Source organism: Vigna angularis, chromosome 7 (genome assembly GCF_016808095.1).
Source record: "Vigna angularis cultivar LongXiaoDou No.4 chromosome 7, ASM1680809v1, whole genome shotgun sequence".
Classification (NCBI taxonomy): Eukaryota; Viridiplantae; Streptophyta; class Magnoliopsida; order Fabales; family Fabaceae; genus Vigna; species Vigna angularis.
This window is the reverse complement of record NC_068976.1, coordinates 10,611,354-10,635,590: the sequence shown is the minus strand read 5'-3', so window position 1 is coordinate 10,635,590 and position 24,237 is coordinate 10,611,354. Positions and strand designations below refer to the sequence as shown.

At 30.2% G+C, this 24,237-nt stretch overlaps 2 protein-coding genes across 2 annotated transcripts; one reads left to right on the top strand and one right to left on the bottom strand.

Annotated features, from left to right (window-relative positions):
- Positions 1 to 2,873: 2,873 nt before the first annotated feature.
- Positions 2,874 to 3,696, bottom strand: LOC108319285 (uncharacterized). The gene is made up of 2 exons (XM_017550359.2): positions 3,569 to 3,696; positions 2,874 to 3,223 (listed from the first exon to the last, which is right to left on the bottom strand). The coding sequence occupies exon 2, from the start codon at positions 3,197 to 3,199 to the stop codon at positions 3,026 to 3,028; it is 174 nt and encodes a 57-aa protein (XP_017405848.1). The 5' UTR covers positions 3,200 to 3,223; positions 3,569 to 3,696; the 3' UTR covers positions 2,874 to 3,025.
- Positions 3,697 to 4,840: 1,144 nt separating this feature from the next.
- On the top strand, positions 4,841 to 6,426 carry LOC108319276 (rosmarinate synthase). The gene is made up of 2 exons (XM_017550349.2): positions 4,841 to 5,263; positions 5,376 to 6,426. Exons 1-2 carry the CDS (start codon positions 4,841 to 4,843, stop codon positions 6,279 to 6,281), a joined length of 1,329 nt encoding a protein of 442 aa, XP_017405838.1. The 3' UTR covers positions 6,282 to 6,426.
- The last annotated feature ends 17,811 nt before the right edge of the window (positions 6,427 to 24,237 follow it).

Sequence of the window (24,237 nt, the reverse complement as noted above, 5' to 3'; positions counted from 1 at the left end):
TGAGCGCCTAATTGTGGTCTAGGATCACTGCCAGGTTTATTCGAATAGCGAAGTGGTGCGCACAACGAGTATTTGGGGGGTTTGAACCACTATCTGGGTTTTCGCATAACAGTTTGGGATGTTATGCGAGGGGTTGAGGTCTGCTACCACTGTAAGTTTATTCGCACAACAAGAGGGGTCGTTGTGCGAGAAACCTCTGGATTCGCTCAATGAGGGTTTGTGCTGAGTGAATGGTTCAAGTTCTAGTGACTCTTTTCTTGATTTCTTGTTTGATTTAAATGATGTATGAATGTGTACTAAGTTATAAGAATATCAAATATTTGAGTTGTGATTCAAATGGAAATAAAGAACGTTTTCAAAGTGGTGTGGTTAGTTTCAATATGGAATCTCTTGGTGAAATTCATGTTTGTTTAGAATGAATGCAGGAGCTCAGTTTTGGGGATTGTCTTGAAACTCCAATGTCTTTCACTTTCATATAGAGAGGATTGATCCATGTCGTGAGGAGTAGTAGAAGGTCTTAGTCTTGGGGACTCCCAGTATGCCTCAAGGCCCGGAACAGACTAACCTTGTGAGTGTGGTAGGGTGAAACCCGTTGACAATGACTTTGCAAAGCAGTAAAGACCACCACAAGTGCACAATCCGTCATAGCTTGACAATCATTTTAAGTCCGGACGGTCAAGTCTAGGTCATAACATGTTAGGATGATTGAACTAGTTTATCTTGCTTGATTAATCATGTGTATGTTATATGCTATGTAAATGTATGAGCTCTTTTATATCTAACTTACCCTTCTGTTTGTGATTACGTTTTGTATGTGTGGTGTTTTTCCTTTGCAATGATCATCCGGATGTGAACATAGAGAGATGATGTGCCTCTGGAACAAGCTTTGGATAGCGATGATGTTACAGCATAGTTGGATTTTAGATTGGCTTTGTATATAGTTTTGTAATAGATTAGTTGTATATAAATTTAAATTTTATGATTATTTTGGATGATTGTAAAGTTAATACTTTGTTTACTAGTCTATAATTGTTTTATCTTAACGATGATAACTCTTTTATATAGTTGTATACTATATTTTTGGGGTGTTAAATATATAACTAATTAATAAAAATAAATTAATGATATTTTGAGCTCAAAAAGTAATAAATAAAAGAAAATCTGAAAAACAAATCACAACTAAAAAGGTGTAGAGTAATAATTACTAGCACTTGTTAATACTCTTTCTATTAATAGTTACTAATTTGATGTGAAATAGATGTCCTTAGTTATTTTAAAAAATACCTTAGATATTTATTATAAATATAAATAAATTTCAACTAGATCATATTTAACAAAATCATTTTTAAAATGTTATTTATTTGGCATTTTATTGTAGAAGGATAAGGAAACTTCAAGCCTTTTACAATCAAAGGGACCTTCTTCCTATCCTGCATGGGCTCATTCTGTTCCACCATAGATTCTCAAAATACAAATAAACCTTAAAGAGGAATGGTCTGTGTTGGGTTACTCCCAATTCCAATGAAAGATTATGAGTTTTGACACTGAAAACTCGTGGACATTGCACAGAAGCTTATTGGTATTGGATTGGAGTAGGAGCATTGATTGATTATGTATTCCTGTATAATTTTCTCTTCACCTTTGCCTTGCAATATCTAAGCCGTAAGTACCATCTTCATACATCTGTTAGCTGAGAAATTTACTTAGATCCTCTTATATATCAACAAACTTAATTTGCTATCATTGAATATGTTTCTTCTGCAGCATTCGGAAAGGATCAAGCAGGGCTATCCCAAGAGACATTGCTGGAGAGAAATGCTTTTACAGCTGAAAAGTTAATTTAACAACCAAATGGGAAGAGCTCCTCTGGTGTGTCCTAGAGCACAAGTTACAGTTTCTCTATTTTCAGCTTGAGCTTAGGTATTGAGGCCATAACCTATTGAATGTGATGAGAAGCCAGAAATAAAGAGGGTAGATGAAGCAAGTATATCATCCAGGTCATTTTCAGGAAGAGTTAATGATGACAAGGCTAACAAAGGTGGAAGAAGGCGTAGGGTTCTTCCTTTTCAACCTTTATCCCTCCCTTTTGATGAGATCAAGTATTCTTTAGACATGTCAAAGGTACTTTACTTTAAAGTGGGCAAGGAAATTGCTAGCACTGAACTTTGTCTAATTTTTGTGAAAAATAATTAGAACTGTTGCAGATTTTGACTTTATATTGATTGTAGGAAATGAAAAAGCAAGGAGGTTTTTAGGAAACGTCTAGAACTCTTGAAGGGTGTTAGTGGTGTCTTTAGGGCAGGAGTACTAACAGTTCTGATGGGAGTAAGTGGTGCTGGCAAGACTACTTTGATGGATGTTCTAGGTGGAAGGAAAACTGGTGGATATATTGAAGGAAGTATCACAATATCTGGATACATAAAGAGACAAGAAACATTTGCAAGCATCTCAGGATACTGTAAACAATTTGATATCCACTCACCTAATGTTACAGTTTAAGAATCTTTGCTATATTCAGCCAGGCTTCGATTACCTGGTGAAGTTGATCGCTCAACTAGAAAGGTACAACATTATTCTGTCTAAATTGAAACACGAAGCTCATTACTTAAGGCCTGAACAAATTGACAAGGTTCTCTCCAAGGACAACTTTCCTAGTGAAAAAACAAGGAATTGTTAGAATTATTGAGAAGGAGATTCTCTGAAGAGACACACCACTAACGAAACCAAATCGAGACACCACTTTTTTACTCAAAACTTTAAGATAATAGGTTAATGATTTTCACCAAGTGAAACTTAGACTCAAGATTCTTAACGGAATACTAATATGATACTAATAAGATAGCCAAATGCATAAATCTCAAAGCAGAAACAAGTAAAACAAACTATAAAAATATAACATACAGAGATAGTGAAAAGATTGGCAGGATTCAAAATTAACACCAGATTAGAAAACCCTTTCAGAGAAGTGAGAAGTATAAGAATGATCCAGTTACAAGAGGGAAATGAAGCCATAAAAGGTACCAGATCACTTCATCTTAGCCTCTGTAAACAGAACATGACGATTAACCCTAGGATCAAATTTTCGAAACTCAAGCTTTTCTGTGAACTGCCTTGGCTTCCTCTTTACATAGAAAAATCCAGTGCCGGCAGCAGACACTAGTTTCACAAACATCTGAGCCTTTTTCTTCTTGTCACCCATTCTTTACTCTTGAAAGAGATATCACTATCACAAAGGCAAGAAATATTCACCATGATCAAACACAGTCTTTTTTCAATTAAAATAAAGTTATACATTTTGCCCAAAAAAAAGAAAATCATGTAAAAACATTGAGAATCAGATGAAATCAACACATTACACATATCAAAATCGCCATCAAACTCCTAAACCCTCAAACCTAATTAACTCGCAGGTCAAAATAACTTTTTAGTAAGCTCGTGTTAACTTGAGCAAATTCGCCCAAATTCGTGAGTTTAGCGTCGATTCAGCGAGTTCAGTCAGACACTAGATAATAGAAAAAACTTAAGCTGAATTTGTTTGTTTATCTGTCAGGATTTATGCAGAACGAACCTGGTTAACAATTCCGTGATTCACTGATTATCTCTTGCGTTCTCCTATACCCCAGACCTGCGTTTCAATCTATTCAGGCGTCAACAATGTTTTATAAAATAATTTACAGAAATCATAGTAATATTATATATAGAAATTTTGTAGAAACATGGATAATATTTCTTGACATAAATATTCTTTATTGTATTTTTAGTTAGAATGCTGATAAAAAAAAATCTTTAGTTAGAGTCTATTTGAAATTATATAATTGTAAGCATGTTCGTGAAATTAAAATTAAAATCTGCACATTTTAATTTTAATAAAATTTATAATAATTTTGGATCCATAAGAATATTCAGAAAAAATGTGTATGAAATTGTGTTCCTTATATTTCTCATAACCGGTATAAGTAATAATAATTTTGTTAGATATAGCATTTTAAAGAGTATTTCAAAATCATGTCCATTTCTTTGTCTAATTTTACTCTTGTACACAAATAATTAATTTAAAATCTACCATTAGTGTTATTTTATTCTTTTTATTTTTATGTCATTATAATTCTAATCATATTAATATAAATATATAGAAATAAGCAAAATGAAAAAAAAGGAAAGTTTCCTTAAACTAAATGATTGAAAACATTGAATATACTGACTTCTTATCTATATTTTTATTTCCAAAATCATGTAATGTACACGGTAAAATAACATATGACAAAAGTTAGCAGTCCGTTAGTTTCATATACTCGTGTTCCTCGTGCGTAATCCACGCATTATGATTTTGTGCGTGTTAACATTTAATTAGAATGTTCTCATGAAAATTTTAGAATAAACTAGAGCATTACTTGTTCTAATTTTTAAATAAAGTTTGAATTATACGTGTGTGGAAATAAGGTAACGTGTTTTTAAACCCAGAACAAAATAAGTGAAGTGTATATTTTGATTTTATAGTTGGAGACTTCCTTTTCAGAAGTAACAAATTCTCTCTTCATTTTGTATTTTGGAAATCCAAAAATCATTTTCTTAATTTTAAGAGAGTTCAGAAATCTTGTATTATTTAATCTAAATTGCACACATATAGTGTAAACCCCAAAATCAAGGCAACATTCATGGCTCATGAAAACATCATTTATTAGGTTGTTTTTCTGGTATGCATGAAAACTTTGTTTCCCTTAGAAATAGTTGAATTTCTTGCACCTTTTCATTTCCTTCAATGTCATGACTGACTTAAGCCTAAAACCAAGAGTCATCTATAAAACCCTACATATGATATACCATCATTATATGTGTTGAAATGGCCTCAGAAGTAAGGTACATCTGCAAAAGAACTGTAGTGAGCACCAAGGCAGTGGAGCCAGGAAAGTACTTTCCTTTATCAGCTTTGGATCACCACATGCAGCAAAACCACATTAGGTTGGTCTGCTATTACCAAGGTTCAGGAGAAGCATTGGAGCTTGGAGAAATAACCAAGAAGTTGAGAGAGAGTTTGTCAGAAATGCTGACCCATTTCCCCATGGTGAGTGGAAGATTGACAAGAGATGAAATAGGGCATTGGAAGATCAAGTGCAATGATGCAGGATTGAGAGTGGTGGAGGCCAAAGCCAAAGGAAGCTTGCAAGAATGGCTACCAAATCTTCATAGGGAAAAGGAACTCCAACTTGTGCATTGGGAGGACATGTTCCACAAACCTTATTATTGGTCCACATTTTATGTTCAGGTTAGGATTCTTTTATATGTCATAATCTTCAATCATTACAGAATTTGGTAATAAAGACAGTGTTAATTAGTATCTTTTTATGTTCAAAGTTAAATTTTGGTCTAAATTTCAGCTGACTGAATTTGAAGAAGGTGGATTAGCAATAGGCCTAAGCTGTGTTCATCTCTTGGCAGATTCCACTTCTGCAATCTCATTCATGAAAGCATGGGCTGATATTTCAATGGGTCATAAAATCATTACTCCTCCACTCTTCCACCCTTTACCTCTCACAAAACATGCAAACACAAACCCTAATCATCACCACCACGTGGAGTTAATACACCATTACAAATCTTTAATTGGAAAACCCATTTCCTTCAGGGAAGCAAGGTACACTACCATTTCCCTGGGCTTCTCAGCCCAAATGGTTCAGGCCTGCATGTCAATGGCCCAATTCAACGGCCCAATAACACCCTTTGAGGCCCTAGCAGCCTTGTTTTGGGTCTCTTTGAGCAAAGTCAGAGGCTTGAGAAATGGCCTTGTTGACATGTCTATATGCTTGGACATGAGAAAAGTGTTGGGCCTGGATACTGGGTTCTTTGGGAACTGCATGGTGTATAACAAGGTCCATGAAGTAGAAGGGGAGAATCAGAAATTGAAATTTGCAGAAGCTGTCAGAGCAATAAGTGATGTTGTGGATAGAATGGACTATAAGGGTGTGATGGATTTGATTGAGTGGCTAGAAAATGCTGATGTGAATTCACCTACCATGATGAATGGTCATGTTCTTGTTTGTGGTAGCTTGGAGGGTGTGGACCCTTACTTTGTGTTTGAAGATGGGTTCAAACCCATTCATGTTTCCTGTTATGTGGAGCCAGTTTTGGGAGAAGGACAGATTCTCATACTCCCTGGCCCACCTGGGGAGGGTCCCTTAAGCAGAGTGGCTATGGTGACCTTAAGAGAAGAGGAAGCAACTAAACTTTGTGAAGATGAACTTATCTCACAATTCTCTCCCACTACCCTAATGAAATTTCAATGAACAACCTTAAGAATATTTTAATTTAGTCATTGTCATTGACATGTTGTGACTAGTACACTATCTAGGTTGGTACCACTCTATTATCATCACCTACTACATATGTGATTGCTCCTATTTTCAAAATTCAACATCCATTTTTCTCCAACTTTTACTTTTTTTTTTATACATGCCCTCTATCAAATTATTTCATTTCTTGTCTTTTTTTTCTTACCATACGTGGGAAATAAGAAAATATTAATTTTATCATAATAATAAAAAATAATAAAAATAATTTAACTAAAATAACTTTTAATCAATTAGCAACTAAAAACAACAAATGGTTGGAGATATATATTGATCTAAAGAGATAACTTCTTCCACAAGACAAACATCAACAATTTTCTTGTCCGAAAACAATTGCTGTAACAACAACATTGATGCTGTAAAAAACCAACAACATTGACTAAATATCAAACTTCATCTTTTCTACATGGGATATGCATGAATTATGTGGAAAAATTAATCTTTCACAAGTTTAATGCATAACTGACATAAAGTAAACTTTCTTCATTGATTCATGAAGACTTGACATGGAGTAGTAAAAATAACTATGCATTAAATATAAAATAGGTTTACATTATCAATTAATTAACTGGCTGACTTTCAAAACTTGTATATATAAAAAAAAGAGAGAGAAAAAGAATCAATCGGTAGCTCACTTTAGATCAACATAATGTTTTAATGAGAATTTTTATATTAATTAATATTTTAATGCCATAAAAAATTATTATATTGATCCTTTTTAAAAAATATATTACTTATAAAATTATATCCACTTTTGTTTATTATCTTTCAACCAATAACAAAAGTAAATGAATTTAATTAACCTTTAATCTCAAGCAACAAGTTTTATTAGTGTTAGTTTGGTTACTTTTTTATGGACATATAATTAAATTTAGTTTATGTAATTAATTATCTTCTTTTGTATTTACCTGACCACATCTAGAATTCATAAATTTTATATGTAATTAATCATTTTCTTTCGAGTTTTTTTATATTTTGCTAATAGCTTGTAATTTAATATACATTTGACACGAGTAATTTACCTTTGATGATTTATGATAAATGTTGTTCCAAGTATAATACAATATGTGGAATACTTGAAAAAAAACAAATCCTTGCCACAATTATATAAAAATTATTAAAGTCATAAATTTTTATTTGCTTATCTATAACTAATAGTTGTGAGTTCTATTTTTTAATTACTATGTTAACTTAGATTGTTTTTAAAATTTTATAAAAAGAAAAGGAAAAACATATTTTAGGAAAAATTAAATTAAATTTAACAAAAAAACCAAAAACATATTTAAATATTAAAATTTTTTCGTTATAATAAAATAGAGGATTAAACATGACTTTGATACAAAATTGGAATTCATTATAAACTTTGATACAGTTCGAGTGTCAAACTTTAAAAATAAATAGTTATTAATATTCATAACGCAATTACATTAATTTTTTTTACTGATGCAAAATTGCAATTCATTCATGTTTCAAATTTTTGATGCAACTTGATTTCCAAACTTTAAAAATAATAGATAAATTTTTTCTAGCCCAATTAGGTTAAATTTTTTTAACGTGTCAAACAATGTTTCAAGCCAACGTTTTTGATTTTAAGGTCTCATATTTCAGTTACGTCTATTTTAGGTTACATGTTGGCTAAATAATAAATGTAAATTTACTTATGTTCCAAAGGAAATAGATCTATTTTTCTACCTTTTTTTCCTATATTCTACCAAAATTTATTTCTATTAGTGTAATAATAAACATAAATTTTTTAATTTTTTTTTAAAATTGAATTGGTTTTGGTATGAATTTGGATTAGACGTAAATTTATGTTTGTTGTGTACATATTAGACATAAATTAACGTCTAACATGAAATCTTTTTTACATATGATGTCTACATGTCAGACGTAAATATTGACTATTTAATTAAAAAAATGTTACTGAACATTTTTCACTTTTGTTGTCTACATGCCCGACGTAAATTCAATGATTTGGTAAGTTGTTTTTGTGTTATTGAATTACACACTTTGTCACATTTTAGCTCAAATACTAACCAGTAAAAGAGAATTAATATTATTGGGTTACGAGAACTATACTCATTTATTTTTAAAGTTTGGAACCAAAATTTATCAAAGTTTGAGACATAGACAAATTCTAATTTCGCGTTTAAGTTTACGAACTGCAAAAATATTTAACCCTAAAATGAAAGTAGTTAAAATTGTTAGAATAAAATGATTGAGTTCAAGAAAAATTGAATTGAACTATCTCAAATTTATAAAAAATTTAGAATCAAACTTTGTTAGTGAATTAGAACAAAGAACACTAAAAACAAGTATACTTTGCAAAAACAAAAGAGGAAAGAAAAAACACACAAACATTTTTATATCGATTCAGTCTATCCAATAGCTACATCTAGTTGTCCAACCACACCAATCAAACTCACATTATAACAATGTTTTCCAAATACACGATCAATACATTCAACACAAGAAATCAACTTTTAAACCCTAAAATATTGAATTTTTAAGTCAGTAACACTCTGTTACTATACTGCAATATAATAAACCTTATCCAGAAATAACAACCCAACAAAAACAAGATAATTAAATGAAATGAATTAACTTGAAACACAACAAACACAATATCATAGGAGAGTTTAAATAACATTATATTTCTCTCTTACACCTAGAGAATGATTTTGAAATCACTTAGAAATATAAGTTCAAAAATTATGTCAAAAGTGTTTATAACAAGATAATTATATATATATATATATATATATATATATATATATATATATATATATATATATATATATATATTATCAATTTGAATGGATTAAAACTGTACTTTAATATATTAATTTACATATTAGTGAAATTAATAGATTAAATTGAGTTTTAACATAGTAAAATAAAATATATCAAACTCTTATGCAAGTAAAAGAAATATTAATCTATCAAAAACTTGTATCATATTAAAAAACAATCTCACATAACTATTCATGACTAAAAATCATTTTAATTGATTAAAAAAAATATTTAATAAATTAAAATGCTATTTATAATCATTCTAAGAATATTTTAACAAATTAACAATTTTAATCAATAAAAACTTTCTATCACCGAAATAAGATTTAAAATGATTTAAGAATCTTTAAGGAACATTGGATTCATCAAATCCTTAGCTCAAATAACATCAACATAAATTATTAATAATATTTCATATATAATATTTATTTGAAAAGTAAAAAAAAAATGGGGCTTAGGTACAAACACGATCACAGATTATTTCATTTTTTTTTTCAATTTGTTTACTAAAATCCGTAAAAACTATTTCTTACGAATTTCACGAGTTTTGTAAAACTCCATATTTGTAAAAAAAATCTTACTAAATATAAAAATTCTAATATTTAAGTATATAAACTTATACACATTTTTTATGTATATAATTTTTAAATAATAATTCTAAAATAAATTTAGTTTATCATTAATTATTGAATAAGTCTCATGAAGACACAATAGAAAAATATCTGACCAACTCATACGACCTAAAGGCAAAATTGGTAGATTGATTTGGGCTTTTACAATAAATTAGTTTGAAAATGAGCCAATTTGATTGGTACACACATTGAGTGTCAACAACACTATTTAATTAATCTTTTATTAATTCATAAGTTAGATTTTTCAAGGAATATAATTAATAACACTATGTACTAAGATTCCTAATAGTGCACTAGTGCTAGCCCCTATTATTTTCAAATTTTGTTTTGCAATGTTTTAATAGATAGTGATGGCGTCCTGCTTTTCCTCTTTTTTACTGTGGAGATCATGTTTCAAAAAAAGTGCTAAGAGAGATATAATCAATTGGGATTAATAGTTGTTCATATATTATTATTCAAAAGATTAATAGAAAATAGATTATTAAAATAATACAACAATTTATTTGGACACTAATAATCATGACAATTATTGGTGCTTCTCTTTCTTCTTTTTTACACTTCAACTTTTCCTAGCTCCATTGTTAACAATCCTATTAGTAATGATTTGTTTGAATGTATTTTTATTATTATTTTGAGAAAAATAAATTATATCATAGGGTTAAATATATCATTATAAAAATTGTGTTTCATTTTAAAACTAAACTACAAAATATTTTGTTTTCGTATTTTATGAAAGTGATATAAAATATTATTCTTAACAATTGACATGTGAGACTTATATTATTATTCATTACAAAACTTTGTTTGTCATATAAAAAAAATACTCTAAATATTTTATAATTTAGTTTATGAAAGAAATACAATTTTTATAATAGTTTGAAAATGAAAAAAATATTTAATCATATATGATAGATTATAAGATAATTTATTAAAAAAAATTATAAATATTTAACCGAGTATATACATATATATATACATACATATATATATATATATATATATATATATATATATATATATATATATATATATATATATATATATATATATATATATATATATATATATATATATAATATAAAAACGATATAGCTATTTTACTTAAAATTTCATTTGTTAATCGACCACATATTATGCATTTATTTCTTGTACATTTCCTAGTTAAATTAAACGTTAAAATGTATGTGATAGCACAAACAAGCCAAGTTAATATAAAATAGAAGAAAAAAGCATCTCTAAAGTTAAAGAGAAAAGGAAAGACGTATTATTAGTTTTATAGAAGAAAGATACTTTTCTAAGATCTTGTAAAAATTGGTATGGACTTTTGTAAGAATATTGTTCAATCTGAACTATTGTTTTTAATTGTCTAAAAGCCAATGAAAAAGTTATTTTACTTTGTTAAAAAGCATTTATAGAAAAAGTTGTTTAAAAAAAAATGCAATAATAATGACCTAGGAGGATTTCTATGGTGAAAATCAACACACAAAGTGTTGAACTTAAATGACATTAGTTAATCAAAATGTCTTTAATTTGTTAGAAAGACACTAAAATTAGCGAGAAACATTGCACATCGAAAGAATTATTATAAAACAAAAACATTATTGTAAAAATATTATCTTCGATTCATATAATGGGAAACCATTATAAATTTTCCTAGAATTTTTTATTCGCCTAACATTTATCTTGATTTGTATATATTATAAAGTTGCATTGATTAGTGTATAAAAAAAAGGGGAATGTGCGTGAGAGGAATAATTTAGTATGGGTAAATGAAATTGGGTCCCACTAGCAAAATTATTGATCTTAATCAATGCTTTCCTTGATCAAGATGAGTTGTTAAAATAATTAACGTTAATTAATTTTCATACCTTTTCCCTTCGGGCACATAATAATTACTGTTCAAAGTTTTACTAACGATAAATTATAGAAAAAGAAAAGTGAATTTGTAAACATCTTATTCCATGAAATTCAATGGATTGGTGAAAAATTGGATGGATTCTTTAAAATATATTAACTATAATATTTAGAAAAACATTTTTAATATATCGAAATTAGTGCACTGTGAAAGTACAACAGAGAAATAAAAAAAAAAAATTCCAATATAGAATATGAACTTTTAAACTTTTAAATTTAGTCATCCTATTTTTCTTGTTGACTTGCAACTGTGAAACAATAAAATTTATTAGATTCATTATAGAAATAGTTGCGTTAAAAGAAGAAAATGTAGGATTGTTTATGTTGATATACTCTTACCCAACAAAACTGCTAGTATAAATAATATATACTATTTCAACCCAAAAAGTTTATAAATATAGATTGAGTAATTACTCAAATTTTTTTATTCATTTTTATAGACATAAAATTTATAATTTTTTATGCTTTTACTAATTTAAATGTTAAAAAAATTTGCAGGTAAATGGTGATGTGTTAATAATATTTTATACACATATAATTTTTTATGCTTTTACTAATTTATAATAGAAAATCAATTATGTGTTAATAATGTTTCCATTGAGTTAAATGATATTTGGTGACTTTAGAGGAAAGTCATATATCTTTAATTGAATGTTTGGTCTTGAAAAAATTGTTGTGTGATATATATAGGTGTATAAAGGAATGATAATGATGTATATTTTTTAATATGATGTTATGACAATGAAAATGGTGATATATAGTGATTTTCAATTAGAAAGTCCTATTATTTGTGATTCATTAGAGTGTACATTAAGGTAAGGATTATTCCATCATGTAAAGTTATCTTGAACTCTACTAACTATTCATACTCATATAGAAGAGGATGGTTGGATGGTGAGAGTGACAAAAAGTTATGTCATAAGGATAACCCTAAGGTTCTTATGACTATGATAAAAACTAACTTTGTGCATGACAATTCGGTATAGCAGCATATTACCACCACAAGTGCATGACTCTATGAGTCTGACTTAAGTACACATACTCAGATAAATTGAGTATAAAAGAGTCTGATTGTATACATGATTTTGTGTGATGAGGGTAAATATATATATATATATATATAATGTGTAAATTAAATGACTTAGTATATTGTAGTTATTTATATCTTTTTTTAACTAGTATACCCTTTGTATTTTGTTGGTTTTGTTGTGTGTTTTTTCTTTTTTTTGCAATGATCATCTTATTCACGTGAGTAGATGAAGATGCAGGTATAGAGACACATCTAACAAATGAAAAGCTAATTGTATGAGTTATTGTAGTTGTATCGTTTTGGAACATACTTTAGTTGATCTAGTAGTTGGAATATATAAGTCTCATATTATTATAGTTTTAATTTTTGGATGACTATATTAATATAATTTATAATTATTAATTATATAATTTTGTTTTAATAGTTTCCGGCAAGTAGAATGCTACAAATATTAGCTTGCAACATTTAAAATTGAATTGAAATTTGTTAATCTTGAATCCAACAATTCTTTTACGTAGATTCTTAATTACTTCTGACATTTTCTTCACATAGATAATTAAAGTCAGTTGCCAAATTATTTATTTATAATACTTTCATTTTCCGTACATTAGATCTTTGCAAATTTTAGTTTCTATACGACTTTTTTGTATAGTACATATTTAGGTAAAATTTGACTAATCTTGATACATTAGGTTTTTTTCTGTCAATAGTTTTAATTTGATTGCATCTAGTGACAACTAGGGGTGTATACGTATTTGGATTTGAATAAAACATCACCCAATCTAATAAAAAGAACGTCAGTAACTTAACTTAGATATTTGTATTTTTTTTTTCTATTGAAGTCTATTTAACCAAACTCATTATTGATAAGTTTGCCTTAAGTTTGATATATTAAGTTGTATTATATACTACAATAAAGTTATCAAATAAAAATCAATTTTAGAAAAAAAATTAGTTACTATATTAACTAATTTAAATATTGTTATATAAAGTAAAATATTAGTATTTGAAACAATTTCTATTATAAAAAAATTTATAATTGATTGATCAATTAGATTTGGTGTGTGACATTAGCTGTTTAGTAGAGACAAATTTAGAATTAATATTTAGTTAAAATCTAACTTAGTGTAATATCCCAAAATATAGTAATAAATCATATTATAATAGTCACAAAAATAATAAAATAAAACAGTTATAGACTAAGATATAAAGTATAAACTTTACAGTCATACAAAAGAGTATTCCAAAACTATACACCGAAATAAACAACCTAACTAAACTAAACAGTAGCATCATCGCCCTCCAAAGCTTGTTCTAGAGGTACCTCATCTCCTTCTGCTCACATCCATCGGATGATCATTGCAAAAGAAAAGCACCACACATATAAAATACAAACACAAGCAGAAGGGTAAGCGAGATATACAAGAAAACATACAATTTAATATCACATAATATACACAAGATAAATCAATCAAAGTAACTAAATCAAACATCTTAGCATGTTATGTTCTAGACTTGACTTGTCCGGACTTAGAATGATTGTCGAGCTATGGCGGGTCATGCACTCATGGTGGCCTCTACTGCTTTGCAAAGCTATTGCCAATGGGTTTCACCCTACCACACTCACGAGGTTAGTCTGTTCCGGGCCTTGAGGCATACTGGAAGCCCCCAAGACTAAGACCTCATGCTACTCCTCACGACATGGTTAATCCTCTCTACTTGAGAATGAAAGACCATTTGAGTTTCAGGATAACCCCCAAGACTGAACTTCTGCATTCATTCTAAACAACCTGGAATCTCAAGAGATTCTACACTAAAGCTTACATTCACCACTTTGAATCACATACTTTTACTTGTAAATTCACTCATAATTATACTCAATTATATAATATCATACACCCTCAAACACACTTCACAATACATGCAACACTTAACTTAATTCAACTCAAGACAAAGAAATAGAGAGTAGACTAAATCAGACCTTTCGCTCAGCGCACCCCTCGCACAACGACCTATCTCGCTGTGCGAATTAACTCGCAGAGGTACCAGACGTCAACCTCTCGCACAACGCCCCCAAATCGCTATGTGAAAGTCTAGACAGTGGCCCAGACCCCCTAAACACTCGTTATGCGCCCTTTTTCGCTATTCAAATTAATTTGGCAGTGACCCCAAACCACCTCCAGTCGCTCAGCTAAATGATTCGTGATGCAAATCATCAAACAGAGAGTAAACCCCATAACCATTCACACAACGCACCCTCTCGCTGTGCGAATTGCTCAAACAGAGAGCAACTCGCCAAGACCACTCGTTGTGCGAATCCATTCGCACAGCGAGTCTGCATAATTCTACATCACGAATTCTGCAGAATTAAGCAACCCAACCCAAGTTTACCAATTCTAAATTTTTCCCAACTTCTAACACTCCTAAATTGTGTTATATACCTAATTAGACTTGACTAAACGTTCCTAAACCTTTCTAACATCAATCTAAAGTGTTTATGGATCAATTCCTATTCCAAAACCTCTAAAATCACAACTTATGAACTCAAAATCCATTCTACCACTTTTGACACATTTTTGTCCACTTTAAGAGCTTAAGCAAATCACATTTGACTTACTAAAGCTGCCCAACTGACAATTGAGCATCTAACCTCTACTTCTCATTTTCACTACCCCACTTCCTCACCAATGACCTAAAACAATTATAGATCACTTCAATTTCAACTAAACACCTTCCTAACAGATTTTAAACCTTTCGTACCCCCACTTACAGATCATACAACATCCAAACATGCTTAATTACACAGATCATAAATTTGCACATTATCACATCCAAGTTACACTTCACATATATCTAAAAAACCAATTTCAGTTCAACTAACTCAATATTCATAATTTCATCATGCATATACTATCAATTTCTAATTAAAAACAAATCTAGTTTCCCTTACCTTAGAGATATACAACCCAGCTCTAGAAAACTCCAATCGATGCTTGCACCACAAGGTAACTCTAGGAAACCCTACAAATCACCAATTGGTGATAGAAAATCCATCTTAGTACCTAATTGAGCTAGAAATTGAAGAGGAGAATAACTAGATACATGCAACATAAATCGTTGCATGATCACAGTCCAAGAATGTATGGAGGAAAAAGGGGAAACGACTTATCGACTCAAAACAAGAAATTGATCGGTAGAGATTGTTACCCTTGACGCAAGAATCGTCTAGGCACTTCTTGATCGTTGAACAGATAACACTATAGTGAGAAAGGGTAGAGAGAACTCAAGGAGAATAGAGTTCTAGAGAGATAGAGGTGATTTAGATAATGAACCCAGCTTTAAAAATTCTATTTATAATAGATTATTTTAAAATAAAAATGTTCGTCTCGTTATTTTAATACATATATCTACTCTAATACTCTATTTTTTAGGTTCTTACAGAATATAATGATTAATTATTTTAGTCTACAAAGTTAATAATTTTAATAATTTTCTTATAGTGATAAATTTTTTAATTTAATTTAATTTTTGAAAATTTTTATTATTTTAAAAACATCTTTTTGCTAGAGCTTTCAAAATATTAGATTATATCATTTAATGTTTAAGAGTTTGAGGACTTTAATATTTTAAAAATTCAATTAATAAAATAATAAAGTAAACTGAATAGTAACTGTATCACTGTTACTGTAACAATTAATATTACTTAATAATTTTAGACAAATTGACTTAAGTATACGGTTCAATATACTAACAGAAATTAAATTTTAGATTTACGATAGACAATTTATTTGGTGATACAAAGTTAATCTTAATTATAAATATTTTTTCCCTAAAATATTGAATTTAATTAAAAAAAGATAAAATGCTAAATTAAAAGAATTGTTTCTATGTGTTAGATAATGGGTAATGAGCTCCCTTCCTATGAGAAAAAAATGTTCAAAAGTTAAGAAGTTCATGTCTCACTTAACTTAGCATAGAAGGAGACGGAAAGTGAGAGACAAAAAAATAGAGTTAGAATCCATTTAGAACCTTAGCACATTAAAGGAGAGGAAGAAGGAAAAATTTGTTCACATTTTTCACTAAGTTACTAATGTAAAATTGATGTTGTAGATTCGTTCACTATTGGATCCTGCTAAAAATTTGACAATAGGTTCGAAACATCATTGTTGATATGAAGTCTGAGTTGAGAGAAATTCAATTCGCACTACAATTTTGTATTTATGTTTTCTTTATCTTGTTCTCTATTTGTAAGCTTATTGCTTTGTTGTTTGATTGGGTGTTATCACTACTTTATGCAGTTGATTAAGACTCATTTATTCTTTTGTGAATCATAGTAGAGCTATTTCTTTGATCTGAATGACTCGTGGTTGTTACCCTTACTTTAAGGGGTTTTCCACATTAAAAATATTAGTGACTTTGTTTATAATTTTGGTAATTTATTGTTGTCGTTATTTGATAGTTGCTCCTCATAAATTATAGCAAGTTAGAGGAAATTATATTTGTTATGTTCTCTGGAAATTCAATTGTGTTGTTGTTTTCCCATCAGAGTGGCATCAAAGTTCTTGGTTAACGGTTACATTTACTTGATTGAATGATGGATGCAAATGCAAAGATGATTGCCTTGAATGGGTCAAATTATCACTTGTGGAAGGGCAAGAAGAAACACTTGTTATTTGTGAAGAAATTGCACATTCCAATATTTGCTACAAAAGCGAAATTTTATGTCTGATGAAGAATGAGACTTTGAGCACTAATAGGCGTGTGATTTTATTTGACACTGTGTTAAAGACAATGTTTATAATCACATTGCAAATGAGACACGTGTTAGAACTTTATGGAGAAGATTGAGTCTTTGTATGCTTCTAAGTCGGGCAACAATAAACTATATTTATTGAATTGCTTGATGAATTTGAGGTATAAAGAGAATTTTTCCATTTTAGATAATTTAAATGAGTTTCAAGGGCTCTTAGATTAACTAACAAGAATGAGTATAAAATTTGATAATAAAGTCTTGAGACTATGGCTGCTTAATACTCTATCTGAGTTTTGGGAGATATTTTGGGTTTCAGTTACAAACTCTACCTCGAATGACATTGTTTCTTTCCAAATGGAAAAGAGTGGTGTTCTTAATGAAGAAATGAGAACGAAGACACATGGTTCTTCATATCAGTATGCATTTCTTGTCACATAACTTAGGGGGAGAAATTCGAAAAAGGAACCGAAAGGCGGTAGAGAGAAGAGTAGAAGCAAGTCCAAGTTAAGATACAAGAATATAAAGTGTCATTATTGTAATAAAACAAGGCAATTCAAAAATATTGTTTCAAGTGGAAAAAGGATAACACAGACAAGAAGAGCAACCAAAATGAGAATGATCATGGTGATGATCGTGTCACTACTACTATAGGTGGTGATTTTGTTCTTCTTTATGATTGAGTCAATTAATCTTGTATCTAATGAGAGCATGTGGATTATTGATAATAGTGCTACACTTCACATTAAATTGAGGAAGAATTTCTTCACATCTTACACTTATGGTGATTTTGGAGTGTTGAAGATGGGAAATAATGGTGTGTCTACAGTGATTGGTGTTGGTGATGTTTGCCTACAAACTAACATCGAAATGGAATTGTTGCTTAAAGGAGTCAAACATCCTTTTAATGTATGTTTCAACTTAATATCTACGTAGATGCTAGATGATTATGGTTATGATAATCACTTTGGTTTTGGAAAGTGAAAACTCACTAAAGGTAATCTGGTTGTGGCTAGAGGAGAAAAATCAGCCAAACTATATTAGACAAAAGCTTTGGTTGCTAAAGACACTATGAATGTCATATATATAGGGGCATCTTTATGGCACCAAATGCTCAGTCATACCAGTGAAAAAGGGATAAAATGTTTAACTAAAATGGATGTTCGTCAAGGGTTAAAAATTGCATGATTGGAGAGATGTTCTCATTGTATGGTTGGAAAGCAAACCAAATTATCCTTTAAGAAGAATCCAACCTCAAGGAAGTTAGAGTTGTTACAATTGGTGCATTCTGATGTTTGTGGGCCGTTGAAGATAAAGTCATTCAGTGGTACACTTTACTATATTACTTTTATTGATGATTGTTCCAGGAATCTCTGGGTCCATTCCCTTTTGCGAAAGGACCAAGTACATGAAAAGTTCAAGGAATTTCATGCCTTGGTTGAGAGGTAATTAGGCAAGAAGCTAAATGTATCTGTTTTGATAATGATGATGAATACTGTGGACCCTTTAATGCTTATTGCAAACAACATGGAATTGCATATGAGAAGACTCCTCCTAAAACTCCTCAAATAAATGGTTTAGTTAAGAGGATGAACATGACCTTACTTGAGAAGGTGAGAGGTATGTTTTTCGATGCTAAATTACCCAAACATTTTTGGGGTGAGGAATTATACACAATAATACATGTTATCAATCTCACTCCTACTATGATTCTAAACAGTGAAATGCCAAATAAAAGTTGGTTTGGCAAGAATTTAAGTTATGATCATTTGCATGTCTTCAGTTGCAAGGAATTTGTTCATATTCCAAGGGATGAAAGGTTCAAGTTGGATGAGAAGACAAGATAGTGCATCTTTATTGGCTATGGTGAGGATGGATTTGGTTATAGGTTTTATAATCCTGTTGAGAAAAAGCTTGTTAGAACTTGTGATGTAAAATTCATGGAAGACCAGACCATTGTGGACATTGATAAGGCGAAGAAAACCACACCCATAAATGATAATAATATCATTTATGGTAATCTGATGAGGTTTCCCGTTCATAATCTAGATAATGTTGAAACTGAAGTTCAAGATGATGAGCAACATGGTGATGTTCATGATCAATAGATTAGAGATGGAGTAACTCTTTCAATTGATAATGCTCAAGAGGAACATGATGGTGATCTTGGTGATATACCTGAACCACCTCAAGTCTAACTCAAGAGGTTTAACAGACAAAGACAACCTTCTACAAGGTATTCTTCTTATGAGTATATAACCTTGATTAACGGTAGAGAACTTGAATGGTTTAAAGAGGTTTTGGAGAGTGGAGAAAAACAACAGTGGTTGGATGTAGTGCAAGATGAGATGAAATCTTTGTATGATAATCACACTTAGGACTTAGTGAAATTTCCTAAGGGCAAAAGGGCTTTAGGGAATTCGTGGATTTTTCAGGGTGAAACAAGATATTAATTCTACATTTCCAAAGTACAAGGCCATATTGGTGGTGTAAGGTTTTAGATAGAAAAAGAGTGTTGATTTCAACGAGATTTTCTCACTTATGGTGGAAATGTTATCCATAAGAAATGTGTTAAGTTTAACTTCTACTCTTGATTTGGAGATTGAGCAGATGGATGTGAATTCATGGTAATTTAGAGGAAGAGATATACATGAAGCAATCTGATGATTTTCTTGTTGAAGGCAAGAAAAGGTATGTATGTAGGATGAGGAAGAGTCTATACAATTTGAAGCAAGCTCCAAGTAAGAAATTTTAGTCTTTTATGTGTGAGCAAGGCTATAAGAAGCCTACTTATGATCATTTTGTCGTTGTTAAAAAAATTCCAGATGATGACTTTTGTTATTGTATATTGATGACATGCTTATTGTTGGGAAAAATGTTTCCAAAATTAATAGGTTGAAGAAGAAATTGGGTGAGTCATTTACCATGAAAGACTTGGGAGCTACTAAATAGATTCTTGGATTAAGAATCATTCAGGAGAGAAAAGAAAAGAAGTTTTGGTTGTCATAGGAATACTATATTAAAACATTGTTGTAGAGATTTCAGATGGAAAATGCGAAAGTTATGAGCACTCCTCTTGCTCCTCATTTTAAACTGAGCGTTAAACATAGTCCTTCAAATGAAGTTGAGAAGACATATATGATCAAAGTTCCTTATGCATCTGCGGTGGACAGTTTGATGTATGTAATGATGTTCACGAGACCAAATATTGCACATGTTATTATTGGTACAACTAGTCATTTTTTGCCAAACCTATGTAGAGAGCATTGGAATGTTGTGAAATGGATTTTGAGATATCTTCATGGTAATGTCAATATGAAGCCTAATTTGGTGGGCTACTTAAATTCAAATATGCTTAGAGACATTTATTCAAGGAATTCCACTTCAGGCTATTTGATTAAGTTTGCAGGGGTTGCTATGGCTTGGAAATAAAGACTGAAAAGATGTTATCATTGTCTACTACATAGGCAAAGTTCATTGTCATTACTGAAGCATGCAAGGAATTGCTATGGTTGAACAAATTTTTGCAGGAACTTGGTTTTGTGGAAATTGCTATCGTTCTCTCCCAAGGAACTTATGCAAAACTCAACAACTCTTACACTCAATAACTCAATTAGACCACAAAGTTCACAAAAACACAAGAAACTCTTTTTGGTATGTTCACCAAACAATTGGTGAGCAAGAAAATGTAACATAAATTATTTACATTTTTTTAAGATTAAAGTTAATCCACTTCATTCTCATGCATTAATAATCATCTCAATTTCATATTCATGTTAAAATCAACTCACAATTATAGTCAAATCCTATCCCTAAAACCTTTAAGCCTATGAACATTCATCAAGTTTCAATCATTTGAATCATCAACAAGTGAAATCATGCATTAATTTCAAGAGTCTAAGATTAATAATGAATCATGTTCCATTCTTAGATACAAGCTCCATTAAATATTCAATTTCAATTCTAGGTTCAAGTCATATTTTCCAATACATCATGTCGCAACCAGAAAAAATCGCGACGGGACGACGATCCGTCGATCCGAAAAGGAAAAAAAAGGGTTTCGAAAAGAGATTTGGAGTCGCCACCATAGTTTATTCTGGAAAACTACGGAAAAACCATAAAATGATAAGGCATGGTCTATTAGAACCAGATTCTTGGTTCGGGAGTCGGTTACGTGTAGGGAAGGTATTAACACCCTACAACGCCTGCCTTAAGGCAGTACCTTTAATTAAATATGCAAATATGATGTGGTTTTTAAAATGTTTAACTTTCCCTTGAAATAAAAACTCTAAAGAAACAAACAATATTTTTTTTAGTTTTTTGGGGCCCGACAAGGATTGACCTTGCTCCTACGTATTCTCATTCAGAATGAGAAATCAGGGTTCCGTAGTTCTTGTAGAAAACTGCTTGAAAATTTGTTTGAAAATTGTTTAGAAAATTTGTTTGGAAAATGGTTATGGATAAATTTGGATTTTTGGGAAAGTGAACCTGACAAGGACTGGCCTTGCTCCTACGTATCTCCACTTTTGATGGAGAATCAAGGATCACGTAGTTCTGGCAAGGCTATATTGTTTGTTGTTTGAAAAATAGATGTTTTTTTTAGTTTTTGAAGATTTTATAATTTTTTGGTATTTTTTTATTTAGGAGAATGAAAAGGTTTTTAGCACAAGGACGATGTGTGCGATCACACATATGCCTAAACCTTTAAAACATATTTTGTAATTTTATTTAAAAGAGTGAAAAGGTTTTTAGCACAAGGACGATGCGTGCGATCACACATGTGCTTAAACCTTTGAAACGTATTTTTTGACATTTTTTTGAAGAAAAAGAAAAGGTTTTTGGTACAAGGACGATGCGTGCGATCACACATGTGCCTAAACCTTTAAAACATATTTTTGGGATTTTGAAGAAATAGAAAAGGTTTTTGGCACAAGGACGATGCGTGCGATCACACATGTGCCTAAACCTTTAAAATATATTTTTGTAATTTTTAATTTTTAATTTTTTTATTTTGTATTTTTCTTTTTATCTTTAATTTTTATATTTTAATTTTCTTTTTATTAAAAATAGAGATGAGTTGAAATATCTATGACATAAAATTGTGAAAAAAAACATAGGATAAAATTGTGGTAGAAAATTGGATAAATTTATAAACTAGAAAAAATGATCAAAATGAATATAAGTAGAATGAAAAGAAAATGTGTACCTTGTTAAAGATTTGAAAGATGAAGCAAGACTTTGTTTGTAATAAGTTGTGAGAAGAGGTAGATTGATGGTGAAGAAGATGAATTTGTAGTAGAAATGTGGTATAGGATTTACTATGTATAGAGGGCTTAGGAAATAGTAAAATGTGAGAGAAAAATGAAGTAGAGTTTTAGGATGGAATGAAGAGATTTTGAGAGATAAGAGATAGATATTATGTAATTTTTTGTGTGTGTGAAGTGAAGAGAATGTAGGTATTTATAGAGTTAAGGATGAAGAAAGTTGATGAATAAAAATAATATAATAAGTTGGTGGAAAATTTAGATGAAATAAAATATAATAAAAAAAAGATGAATAGAAAAAGTTAATGTGGAAAATAAGTGAAAGAAATAATATAAAAAGTTTGTGGAAAAATTAGGTGAAATAAAATATAGTGAATAGTAAAAGTTAATGTGGAAAATAAGTGAAAGAAATAATATAAAAAGTTGGTGGAGAAATTAGGTGTGGAAATTAAGTGGAAGAAATAATATAAAAAGTTGGTGGAGAAATTAGGTGAAATAAAATATAGTAAATAGTAAAAGTTAATGTGGAAAATAAGTGAAAGAAATAATATAAAAAGTTGGTGGAGAAATTAGGTGTGGAAATTAAGTGGAAGAAATAATATAAAAAGTTGGTGGAGAAATTATGTGAAATAAAATATAGTGAATAGTAAAAGTTAATGTGGAAAATAAGTGAAAGAAATAATATAAAAAGTGGGTGGAAAAATAAGGTGGAGAAAAATGGATAATAAAAAATGTTGATGGAGAAGATATAATTAAAAAATGTAAGTGGAATAATTAGAAAAGTTGATATATAAAATTAATATGGAAATGATGTGGAAAAAGTAAATGAAAAAGGTAGATGATGTGGAATGAGATGTGGAGGGTGATGTGGATGGTGATGTGGAGAGTGGGGTGTAATAAGAGAAAAGAGGTGATGAGGAAGTAAAAAAGTAAGAGATTATTTTGGGCCATTGGATTAAGTGTTTAAAAGTAAAATAAATAGTATTTTTCATTTTGGTTTTTTTTTATGTTTTTTTTTTATTTATTTTTGTGATGAATTATATTTACCCGGACGAAATTGGGTATTGACACATTAAGAACAACAAATCAAGCATGGAATCAACCTACATAAATCATAAAACACATATATTGAATACTAACATGAGTTGGAAAAACATATATTATTAACATCACAAAATTACACAAGAGTTCCATATTTTACAATTAATCTCAACAAATAAGAATAGCCCTCCACGCTGGAGAACTTAGGGTTCTATAAATTGAAAAGATATGAAAGAAATAGAAACTAAAGAGAATATGCAAGCCCTTTCTCAAGGTTCTTGGCAGCCGCTCCATGCTCCAATTGTGTCTCTCCTTCGCATTAACACTTCCAATTCGTAATCCTCTCCCTCATCAACCCCAAGAGGAAGAAAATACCATGGATGAAGATTAAAGCCTAAGGAGAAGGGAGAGCTTCCCAGCACCTCAAACTGTCTCCAAAGGCCTCTCTCAGTTGCTCTAGGTGAAGAAT